The sequence below is a fragment of the Astyanax mexicanus genome, chromosome 18, assembly GCF_023375975.1.
Source record: "Astyanax mexicanus isolate ESR-SI-001 chromosome 18, AstMex3_surface, whole genome shotgun sequence".
NCBI classification, from domain to species: domain Eukaryota; kingdom Metazoa; phylum Chordata; class Actinopteri; order Characiformes; family Acestrorhamphidae; genus Astyanax; species Astyanax mexicanus.
In genome coordinates, this window is record NC_064425.1 from 20,960,222 (window position 1) to 20,972,782 (window position 12,561).

At 38.3% G+C, this 12,561-nt stretch overlaps 1 protein-coding gene across 1 annotated transcript; it reads right to left on the minus strand.

Annotated features, from left to right (window-relative positions):
- Positions 1-209: 209 nt before the first annotated feature.
- nars2 (asparaginyl-tRNA synthetase 2, mitochondrial) lies at positions 210-12,185 on the minus strand. The gene is made up of 14 exons (XM_007236776.3): positions 11,830-12,185; positions 11,615-11,724; positions 10,510-10,630; positions 9,640-9,780; positions 8,695-8,775; positions 7,038-7,141; positions 5,704-5,836; positions 5,241-5,339; positions 4,690-4,727; positions 4,476-4,542; positions 3,775-3,912; positions 1,483-1,580; positions 716-742; positions 210-619 (listed from the first exon to the last, which is right to left on the minus strand). Exons 1-14 carry the CDS (start codon positions 11,989-11,991, stop codon positions 475-477), a joined length of 1,464 nt encoding a protein of 487 aa, XP_007236838.3. The 5' UTR covers positions 11,992-12,185; the 3' UTR covers positions 210-474.
- Between the last annotated feature and the right edge of the window lie 376 nt (positions 12,186-12,561).

Below are 12,561 nucleotides of genomic sequence, written 5' to 3' on the forward strand. Positions count from 1 at the left end.
AAAAAACATAAATCGTACATAGTAAAAAAAAAGAAGCACTTGACTTACCGTATCTTTGGTTCAAGTTTGACCAATTAAAAAAAAATCTGCATATCTTATAAAAATGCTTCTTCTCCTGACTGCGCACTGTTGAATTAGGACATATGGTTTGTGCTGGAGATCTTGATTGTTTCAGTCCCACCGATTCCACAGACATATTTTCCACCCCATTTTACAAGAGAGGGTGTTTATTGCATATTAAAAGATGTGTCAGGGAGCTTGAAATTCCTCATTAAAATAAACCAACACAAAATTCTTAATGAAATCTGAAATAATTTACTATCTCTCACCATCTGCTCCTGTGCATTAGGAACTCATTATTCAAAAAACGCGACTCTGCCTCACCATTTGGCCACATTAGTCACTCTATTAGGACATATGCAACAATAACAAATCCATTCCATCATTTTATTACGAAGTTCCTTCTAGACTCCTTCATAGAAGGCAGGAGCGTGAAGAGCGTGCAAAGGGAATAGTGTCTTTGATGTTGTCGACTCCTAAAACACACTGCAGGTATCTCTCGAAGCCCATCCCAAAGCCACCATGAGGGACTGAACCGAACTCTCTCAGCTGCAAATACCTGAAAGGAAGAAATACATAGGAGAGACAAAGTGTGTAATTCATATTTGACTTACACTGATCTTTGAAATGTGATCTGACCTCATCATGAACATACCATGCATAGGTCTCCTCCAGTCCAGCCCTGAAGAGAAACATACAAATATATTAAAAAGTGATGAAAAAAATGCATATCCATAAATGCAGACATGGTGCACAATGAAATAAGTCTAAAAATAATGAAATAAGTTCAAGAACAATTCTTATAATGGCTTGAGGTACTTGTTAAAGGGCGGGACTTTATTCTTGAAGGGACGCAATGATTTACATTGTGAAAAATCCCATTCATACTGCAGTCAGTGGCTAGGAAGGGTGTTTGGGTAAAAATCAAGTGCTCTAATTGGCCAAAACATATCTGACCCAAAGCTGTATGAAGTTGTGTGTGTTGGCATGTGATAGAGGGTTCTCACTCACACATTATTTAGAATATAAAGACCACACCAAGTGGAGTTTCCTATAAATACACATATAATATTTCTGCTTTGTGTTTTCTTTAAGAGGCATGGCAAAATTATGCTAAGTTATCTAAGCATTATATTTACAGCAAGCTAAGCATACTTAGTTAACTGATTTAAAGCTGCAGACACACCTATAAAAATATATATTTTTTAAGATTTATAACGCAAATGCAATGGTTCTATATAGAACCGTGATAACTCGAAGAACCATTTAAATGATTAAACAACATTTTGTCTGGCTAAAAGGTTTTCACACTATTAGAAACTTTTTTTCGATGGTATTAATATGTTTTTAAATCGAAATGCCAAATAGCTTTGCTGCTACATATACAGCAATTCATTACACAACACAAAACACTTCTCTTACCGAGCTAGCCGTGTCTTCAATAGCTCTGGTCTTTCCTCTCTAAGAGAACCGCCACACAGCTCCCCCACAATGGGCACCAAGAGGTCTACAGCTGCTGCCTGGAAACAAAATCATCACAAATAACTGCTTTATTAAAACGGTCAGGTAAGATATTAGGTAATTAACTATTCTGACTACAAAAAAAGTATTTAGTCCCATAATTGTTTCAGTAAGAATGTCACAATATATTTTTCTTCTTTATGAAGATATATTGTCTTAAACATTATTGTGATAAATTATATTATTGTCCAAGACCATTATGCCACTGATGAAATGATAACAGGATACAATGATAACAGTTTTTTGATGCAATTATAACCTTTTATAGAGCAATGAACATCGGAACTAAAATAAGTATTTTAAAACATCCTAAATAGATAAAGCTCTTTTTAAACATCCATCAACTATTCCCCTGAACTCATCCCCTCAATTTTAGCTCCTCAACTCATCCCCTCAATTTTAGCTCCTCAACTCATCCCCTCAATTTTAGCCCCTCAACTCATCCCCTCAATTTTAGCCCCTCAACTCATCCCCTCAACTCGTCCTTGCAACTCAGCCCATCAAACTCGTCCCCTCATCTTACCATAACTCATCCCCTCAATTAAGTCCCTCAACTTGTCCCCTCAATTTTAGTCCCTCAACTCATCCCCTCATCATGTACCCTCAACTCAGCCCATTAATTTAGCCCATCAACCCGTCCTTGCAACTCAGCCCATCAACTCGTCCCCTCATCTTACCATAACTCATCCCCTCAATTAAGTCCCTCAACTTGTCCCCTCAATTTTAGCCCCTCAACTCATCCCCTCATCATGTACCCTCAACTCAGCCCATTAATTTAGCCCATCAACCCGTCCTTGCAACTCAGCCCATCAACTCGTCCCCTCATCTTACCATAACTCATCCCCTCAATTAAGCCCCTCAACTTGTCCACTTATCATGTCCGCTCAACTAAGCCCCTCAACTTGTCCTCATCTCGTCCCTTCATCTTACCCCCCCAACTCATCCCCTCAATTAAGTCCCTCAACTTGTCCCCTCAATTTTAGCCCCTCAACTCATCCCCTCATCGTGTCCCCTCAACTTGTCCTTGCAACTCAGCCCATCAACACGTCCCCTCACCTTACCATAACTCATCCCCTCAATTAAGCCCCTTAACTTGTCCCTTCATTTCATTCCCTCATTTTAGGCCTTCAACTCATCCCCTCATCTAGTCCTCTCATCTTAGCCCCTCAATTCATCCCTTAAAAATGCTGGATAAAACACCATAATTCTAGACAACACAGTTCTCTACTCCACAACAATTCAATGCTTGGGCTGTACACACTTCTATACTTCTAGCTCAACAGCTTCATGTTCATCTACTCCAGAGTCCTATACTTTTGGCAATATATAAAAATAATAAAACATAAGACAAGCTCTGTGAATGTGAGTAGATCTGCATTTGTGTGTCAGCACTGAAAAGAATACATCCATCCACACCATAAATGTTCAGATATCTGTATAGTATACACACAGTATACTTCATGGTGAACACTGCTAATGATATTCAGTTCACTTCACCTGGTACAGACAGAATAAAAGTGTCATAGCTTTTAAAACCTCTCTCCCCTGGTGGTGTGACAGGTCTGCGGATCGTACTGAAAAGCTCAGTGACTCTAAATACGGCACAGTCACAGGATTCCTCTTTTGCTGCAAGTCAGTTCATGAAATTTCCGGCCTGCTGCTTCAGCCCCAGTGAACTGAAAGTGCTCTTACTGTGAAACAAAAGCATTTCCACTGACATTTTCAGCAAATCACTGGAACTATGCTCTATGCACTATGCTTAAAGTTTATTGAAAGTGGGTTAATGACATGGGGTCATTTTTCAGGGTTTGGACTTGGCTCCTTACGTTTAAGGAAGGATTATTTTTGATGCTTTAGCACAAAAAGACATTTTAGACTGCACAAAATAAAGTTCATAAAGAGTATACTGTGGAAGAACTCCAAAGAAGCCTGACTTCCACCCCACTTAACACCCATGGGATGAATTAGAACATCGACAGCAAGCCAGGCTTTCTTCTCCTGCATCTTTTGCATGACCCCACCAATGTGTTCTATTCTAAAAATTTGTGGAAAGCCTTCCAAGAAGAGTGAAAGCTATAGCCACAAAAATGTCAGATGTTTTTTTTTTTTTGTCCAAAATGTAACAGTCAGATTTTCAGTGACTTTAGTCACAGTTAGCCAATACAAAAACACAAAATACAAACACGATGTTACCGTGTGCTGAGGCTGATCCTGGTTGTCTCTGGCGTAAAAAGGCTTCAGGTCATAGGGGTAATCAGTTACAAAGACTGGAACATCCCCACAGTGCTTAACTAGGAACTTCTCATGCTCGGTCTGAAGATCACAGCCCCACTGTTGAGAAGAAATAGTGGATAAATACAGGAGATTAAGGTCTGAATGAGATATGCACTTTATTGTGTAAGAACCAATAAAAACAGCTTTCAGAAGAGTTTATGATCTGATTTACATTTTAGTGGTAAACCAATTAATGTCAGCTAATTATTCAGGCAAATTAATGCCATTTTGGGATTATCGGCATCAGCCAATTCCTGAGCTCATAAGACTCATAATCAAAGAAATGTGTGGCTGCTGCTGTGGAGCAATGTTAAAGCTTCTCCTTGTGAATATTTCACCATTTTACAGGCAGATGTTCGTGTGCTTGCCTGGATATAATGTTTCCTGAGAGAAAATGGAGAGACTTCAATCTTTTGAAGCTTAGTATATTTAATTGATTAAACTTATGTGCACAATGTAATGTGAACTGAATAAAATAACTATACATAACATATATATTTTTAACCCAACTAGTGACCTTGTATTGATATTAGCATAATGTATCTGCAATTGGTCGTCCTGCTCTCTACAGCATCTACCATTAAAACTCATATTGGTTGACCACTAGGACATTTACTTGCCTCTGGTTTGTAGATGAACTGCTGGGAGCTGCGCTTTAGAATGTCAATTGCCTCTGTATAAGATATTCTGCAGAACACAAAGCAGTAATTAAATATTAAACATCAATTCACACTTTTCAGTTAAACATTTCTGCATGTACAGAGGTGAAATGAAAATAAAAGCCTACTGAACTGCACAATTAATGTAAACATGGGTAAAATAAATTATACATACACGTTAAATTTTCTCTTCAGAATGAGGTCCACTTTTTCCTGTGACAAGAGACAACATTAAAACACATTTCTGATATTTTAAAACCATTACATGACTGCAGCTGTACACCACTGGTAAATATTCTGTGGTATGAAAATTGATGGTTATTAAAGTATTTACACATCATTATACTAGTATTGGGGAAAAAGTGCAACCAAACAGAGAATCCCACCAATTTGTAAAATGGTTTGTGAAAAAAAAAAAAACTAATTAAATAAGAAAATCACCAGATTGATCCATAAAAAAAATAGTTTCTTGATCCAATAGTTTCAGATTTTTATATTTAAAAAAAGGGAGACATTTTAATATACTTCCATTCTTTTCAGAAATTTCTGAGAGTCAATTTATAATAATAAAAATAATAATAATAATAATAATAATAATAATAATAATAATAACAAAAATGGTAAAACACTGTAAACTGTGATAACAAAAAAGTGCTATTATACCTTAAAGTAAAAATGACATACCACTGCAACCCTAATTAATGCAATCTAACAAGAGACTCATACCCTGTGACCAGGTGAGACGTATTTATGGAATAACTCCACATCCTCAGCACAGTGAGAAAGCAGATGTTCAGTGCTAGTTTTGAGCAGATCCTCCATGAGCTTAAAAAACAAACAAACAAACAAACAAAACAGAAAGAAACACTTTATAATAGCAGTAACAATCCAGACCCAAAAACTCAGCATTTCCAGAAAACATTCATAACAATATATAAACAGAAAATGAATAATAGCAAAGGGAACTCTTAAATAAGTTAACATGGCTAATAATGGATGGGAGGTACTAGAGGCCAGTTAGCAATTATGCAAATGAAATGATAACTAGTCCACAGTAGCGTTCATTAATTTCTAGTCCTATTGGCCTTTTAATGTTTAATATTTCCTCATAAGCTGAGGAAAGTTCACACCAAAGTCTTGTAATGGTGTTGTTTATACACTAAGACTTCCTTAAAGCTCAGAAGCTGACCTTTAGAAGGTCCTCCAGGGACTCAGTGAAGGAGATCTCTGCCTCCACCATATAAAACTCGGCCAGGTGCCTCCTGCTCTGGGAATTCTCCGCTCGAAACGTCGGGCCAAACGTGTAGACGGCCGGAAAAGCTCTACAGTATTCAGGAGTGAAGTGAGCAGAAACAACAATAAGAAAGGAAAACAATACATGCACAAAAAAACTATGAAATCTCAGGTCACAATTTCCCACATTAACATTCAATATAATTGATAAAAAAAAAAAAAAATCTCCCTCATGAAGAGAAGACACTTAAGAAATACCAATTGTGCGCAGATTGGTCTTCAAAGCTAAATGTGAATATTATAAAGAATCTAACCTTAAAAAAAATATTCTGGTTTGTTTAACACTTTTTCTTTACAAAATAATTCCTGTATAGCTTTAATTTACTAATAGCTTAAATTTACAATGTAAATTTTACAATGTAAAAAAGAAAAAAAGAAAAGAGAACACATTGAATAAGAAGGGGTTTGTCCAAACTTTTGACTTGTACACTTGAACCACAATATGGACTGGTAATCACCTTCATAAAAAAAAATGTATATTGAAAGTTTTTACAAAAGACGTAAAAAAAATATCTTCATTTTCAATGAAGCATTTCTATTGGTCCAGTTATCCTAACAATGTTAATGATTCTGACACAAGCTAATTTAGAAAGAACAGTTTTAACCTACCTTAAAATGTGAAAAATGCAAAAATGGAGACTGGACACCAACATGCCAAACGTCATGGGACAAAAGTATAGAAATTATAAAATCATTAATTGTTACCTTGTTAGTGAGGCTGAACACTAGTCAATGTGTTCATGGCAAGGCAATATGATTGATTATAGTTCGAGTAAGGCCTCATAGTGGGTGCCAAAAAAAAAATGGATTGAATATTTCAAAAAAAGTTATTACCGCTAATGACTGTGAAGATAAAAAAAAAAATCCACTGTCTCATGACATGTGGCATGTTAGTGTAAAAAGCTATGATCCAAAAAATTAAGAACAAATTCTTCTGCAATTACAATATCCCTAAATTCTATATCTTTATCTTTAGCACCTTCAGAAGACTTCAGAAGGCTAAAACACCTGTGGATAAATCAGCAAGCATCCATGCTCAACAAATAATGTAATTCATACCAGTTTGGTGTTCTTATTTATGTTGTATTGCTGGTGGACAGTAGCTTTAACAGCCAACATTACCCAATCGTTTTATTGTTATAGCCTTTTTCAGTTTTTGCAGTTGTTTCAGCCCATTCTTCTTCCACTGATTCAATTCTAAGTAAAACTTTAGAGCCTAATAATCCTTACCCTGCCATTACTTCCAGGTGCAGCTGCCCTGACACAGTGAGATAGGAGGGCACGGAGAAAAAATGAGGATTTTCTTTGTCCGAGCTGTGTTCGTTGCCTGCAGGCTTCAAAGAGAGCACATAAAATGTTCAACTTAGGGTGAGTAGAGAAGAGTTAAGAGGATAGATAACATCACAGAAACACCAGGCAATATACAGAACCAGTAAAGAAGAATAGCACTATCTATTAGCAAAAAGACTGCGTTTTGTCCACATAAAAGCTTCAAGGGTTCCAGGAAGAAAAGCTCCACACCTTCTAAATCATTTCTGGAAATAAATTGGACCATTCATCAAGAAGGACAGGCTCACTGTCATGCTGGACAGATGGAGCCAAAGAAAAATTCATCCAGTGCCTGAAGTCATAAAGAACCTCAGTGCTAACCATGGATCACAAAGCCTTTCTGATGTGATTTTTAGTTATTTTTTGCTAGAGAATATAACATTCTCACCTTTCGAATATTAATAATATATATTTTTGAGATTTTAGGTGTCAATAGGATAAGGTTAATCTGCTCCATTAGTTTCTCAGGGGGATGTCTGTTAAAAATATTTCACACTTCTACTCAGAGATAAACTCTTGCATCCGGACTGCAATTAAAAACAGGAGGACCAGTGAGTTTTTGGGCTTTCCCAGTCACATGACATTGAGTTCAGTAGCTCCTCCATTTCCACTTGCTACTGTTGTGTTTACATGGATCTCCGTGGAAACGTGTGTAAAACAAAAGTTTAATTACAGTGCGTGGCAGTGGACAAACTAAACATGAGGTGACGATACTTAAATAAAATAAAAAATTTACACAAAGGACCACAGAGTTCAGGGAAAAACAGTAGGTAATTCAGCCTGTAATTTTCTCAGCAGACGTCTAAGAAAAACACATAAATGGGACTAGAGAGCTATAGTTTTCAGTGGCATTGAGTGGTCAGTTATTGGCTATGCAACATTGTTCAAATCAGATTTGTTGCTCAGATCGGATTTGGCCATCTTGACGGTTCACATTCACAAATGTAATTGACCTGTATCTGTGTGTAAAGTGAACGAATCTGCCCCTAAAACGCCTCACATTCGCACATTGATATGTGTATAAATGTCACCTTCTTCACCAACAACAACAAAAACGTCATATTTGAGAGACGACTCGTAGCTTTATAAAGGGAAATGGATGCGTTAGCAGCTCATATGTGGAGCATCCTTTGCTGGAGTAGAGGGCAAACAGTTGGTCTGTACACGCTCAGGTCGAGGAGGAGAAAAAAGGCCAGGCGGTTTGCTTTTGCCGTTTTGCAGCTATAGCTGCACAGCTGCACAAAGAGATGCATTTATGTCCATGAATCGGATATGTATCCGATTTAGGACCACATTTGAAAGTGACTCAAATCTGATTTGAAAAAATTGGATTTGGCACACAGCCATGAAAAAATCTGATCTAAGCCACATTGTGCAAAAAATCTGATTTGAGTCACTTCAGCCTGATAATACGAAGGTAGCCTACAATAAATCAGAATGATGAACCTGCTTGGCAAGTTCTGTTGGCAACTAAGTGCATGTAACTGCATTAAATAATGGTTTCTGGCAAGTAGAATCAGATCAGTGACAGGAAACAGCAGTGCAGTAGAAGACTTACTTCGACTTGGAAGAGTTCTCCTGCTCCTTCACAGTCGTTTGAAGTAATTATGGGTGTGTGGATTTGAACAAAGCCATTATCCTACAATAACAAGAATAACAAGAATGATTATAATCAGTTTAGAAACAGTAACACTGCACAGGTGGTAAACTTACAGCCACTAAAACCTGCTTATATATTTATTTTCCTTGAGAATGTATTTTCTCTTGTAGTTATGTAAGGTGCTAGTTTGAAAAAACACTGACCCTCGTGTCTGTATTTTGTAGTTCTATAATTACCAACGTGTTATGTTTATGTTTCTCTGCATACATTGATATCCTCCACTCCACCCTGTTCTTAAGGGTGACTGGTCATTCTCAGCAGTGCAGTGACACTGATAGACATGGTGGTGGCTGTGTGTTGTAAGTGTGTGTTGTGCTGGTACGAGCAGTGGATCAAACACAGCAGTGCTGCTGGAGTTTTTAAACACTGTCTCACTCACCGTGCACTCTATTAAAGTCTCCTACCCAGCTGCTCCACCTTGTAGATATAAAGTCAGAGATAAAAGCTTATCTTATTTGTTGGTCGTCCTCTAGTTCTTTACAGCAGTCACAGGACCCCGCCCACTGGATGCTGCCCACAGGATGCTGTTAGTTGGATTTTTCTGGTTGCTGGACTATCCAGAGTTGTTTAAAAACTCCTACAGCTTTGCTGTATCTGATCAACTCATACCAGCACAATACACACTATTAACACACGACCACCATGCCACTGTCACTACATGCTGAAAATGATTCACCACCTAAATAAAGACAACAAAGTACACAGAGAAATGGCAAACCTACAGTCTGTAATTATAGAACTGCAAAGTTATCTCATAACATAAGTGGAGTTGATCAAATGGGCGGTAAGTGTAGAAAAAAGAAGCTGGTGATGTATTTAAAAAACAAATAGACAAAACTTTACCCTAAAATAAGAATGGATGGCAGAAGTGGCCTCACTGCGTATCCTGAGCAGGGAGCTAAAAGCGTTGGTTCGGCATCTCAGGTGAGGATACTGTCTGATGTACTCCAGGGAATGCCGTTCCTTAATCTTAAAGGGGAAGTCCTGCAAAAGAAACTGTGTTAGTCCCTATATTGTGTTTGTAATCATGGACAATTTATGAATTCTGAGTAATTACTCATATAGAGATTTTTTAGGGTCCAGGTAGCCTTCACATTTGTGTCAGTATTCATGAGGGTCACAATGGGCTTCAGCAAAACTGCCTTAGCCCTGGTATTACTTTGCTAGTTTTTACATGCAAAATTAGCACTAGCACATCTATATTAGAGGCCATGGTTTTCAGTAAGAAACAGATGGATTGCCAACTTCTGGTGGAGGGTGAGCCTTTGAAAGATGAGATTGACTGGAATGAATTGGCTGAAAGAATGGGATCACAAATACAAACGGTTGAAATGGGTTTGCTCAGAAGGGAGACTAGGAGCCTATGTTCCCTTAGACATAGGCTGAGAAGCTCAGTCATCTTTGAGGGATTTGGAGTAGAACCAACGCTCCTTTGTGTGAAAGAAGCCAGTTGAGATGGTTTGGGGTTTTATCTGATAAGGATGCCACCAAGGCGCCTCCCTAGGGAGGTGTTCCTGGCATGTCCAGCATTGAGGAGACCATGGGGCAGGTCGAGGAGTAAGTGGAGATAGTGTTATCCCAGTGAGAGTTAGACATGTAGTCAGGGATAAGGAAGTTTGGGACTCCCTGCTAGAGCTGCTACACCTGCAACACGACCTTGAATAAGCTGAATGGAAGGATGAAGTGGTGAAGAGATGGAGAGATGGAACTTACCACAGGATTGCACTCCCCGATCACTTTGACATGACTGGCTTGTAACTCCACACTCTGCTTTTTGCTGGGGCTCTTTTCCAAGCTTCCAATGATGTCAACAGCACAGCCAAATGTTAATTCTCTTGAAAAAATTAAAAGACACAGAAACCAATAAAACCAGCTTCCGTGAAGCTCAAGAAGAAATATTACTGAAGTGTAGCTGTTCATAACATGCACAAAAAATGACCTTTTACGAGGGGTGTGCAATATATTTTTATACCCTGAAATATTGTGACATATCACCCACCCCTAATTATCGCATTTTTGCTGTTTTTAAGCAAAAGAAAAATTCACACTGTTCTCATTTTTAATCATATATCTACTAGAGACACATTATATCTGTCTAGTATTATTCATTTTACTTCAGTTGTGGATGTATAGAAATATTTGGAGTGCATTATTAGTACCATGACATTCTGGATCACTGACTTCTGTTACAGATATTTAAAAAAAAAATTGTATGTTTCAATATCTCAATTAGTGTTGTGCCATATCAGATTGTATGCAATAATAAAAATATGTTTTAATTTTGTTGCAGTAGTGTATTCTTGATAATTAATTTTTTTTCAATTTTTTCCCCATTTTCTCCTCAATTTACCCGCCCAATTACCCAACCCACTCATTAGGACTGCCCCATAACTACCCCATAATTAGGATGCCCCAACACCACTGATGCACAGTGCGCTCGAAGGAGATTGCAGCGACTTAGTTCCGATACATCAGCTCACAGATGCCTTGTGCTGTGGACATCACCCTTTAGAGTGATGTGGGGAGAGCGAGCGTGTTGAGAGGGGGCCATCTACCCATCCAGAAAGCGCAAGGTGAATTATGCTCTCCAAGGACTCTGATAGCCGATGGCAAGCTACATGAACTGGATTCAAACCGACAATCTCCTGATCATAGCGGCAGCGCTTAGCCCGCTGGACCACTCAGAGCCCATATTCTTGAAATATATATACATTTAATTAATTGCTTTGTCATGTCGCCAAGAGTATCATCATCACGAAAGTATCATGAAATATTGTGATACAATTTTAGGGCCATATCGCCCACCCCTGCCGCTTACCTTGTATTTAGGTCTGAGCTGGCTACCACTTGAAGAGGCTGCAAGGAGCTTCCATCACTCACATGCAGAAAGAGGTTGTTCTTCTGTGATCGGACAGAACGAACCCAGCCCTGAGGAAACCCATCAATCAATCAACAAAATATATAACTCCGTGATGATGAGCTGATCTAATCATGGGCTTTAATTCCCAGACAGCTCCAGCCGCACGCTGTTACCTGTATTCTGATACTGGATCCGGTTTCCAGGCTGGAGAGAGCATCCCGGACCCTGGTTCTCCTGGCAGAGCTGCAGTAGAGCTGTTTACTGAGAGAGATACACAGACTGCAGCCTGGAGCAGAAGCAGCTCTGCGGATCAGCCGTAACCTGTTTAATATCATTGTAGCGCGCAAAGGGGGAGGAGTCAGCGGCTCGCCGTGTGAGTAAAGTGTAAACTCATAGTTAAATATGCTGTTATACTGTGAATATAAAAATATCGAGCTTAAAAACTAAGCTAAACTGTAGAAATCTGGTCCCTGGGCTGTAGGACATGCATTCACGCTGCGCCGAAAACAACTTCCTGGTCACACTCCGCCCTATTGGCTGCATGGTGTCACGCGCTTGAGATTAGCCAATCATAAAGAGCTTTGAATTCTGGGATTTGTAGTTCATTTATTTAATGTTATTTTACAAGGTTAAATGAACTAAAATAATCCAGCGATTCATAACTGGTGGGTAGGGACCCAAAAGTGGGTCGCGGAGAGCATGTAAAAAAACCAAATGAATCTGATTTTTTACTTGTATTTTATATTGGGAAACAAAGAGACAAAGAGAGTTTTTTAGTACATACTCTGAATGCAGAGATATGCAGATAATTAAATATACATTTTTTTGGCTTTAATTATTTTGTGCAGTTTTAGTTTTTAACTTTATTGAAGTAAATGTTATACATGTAGTTCTTGTTACTCCTT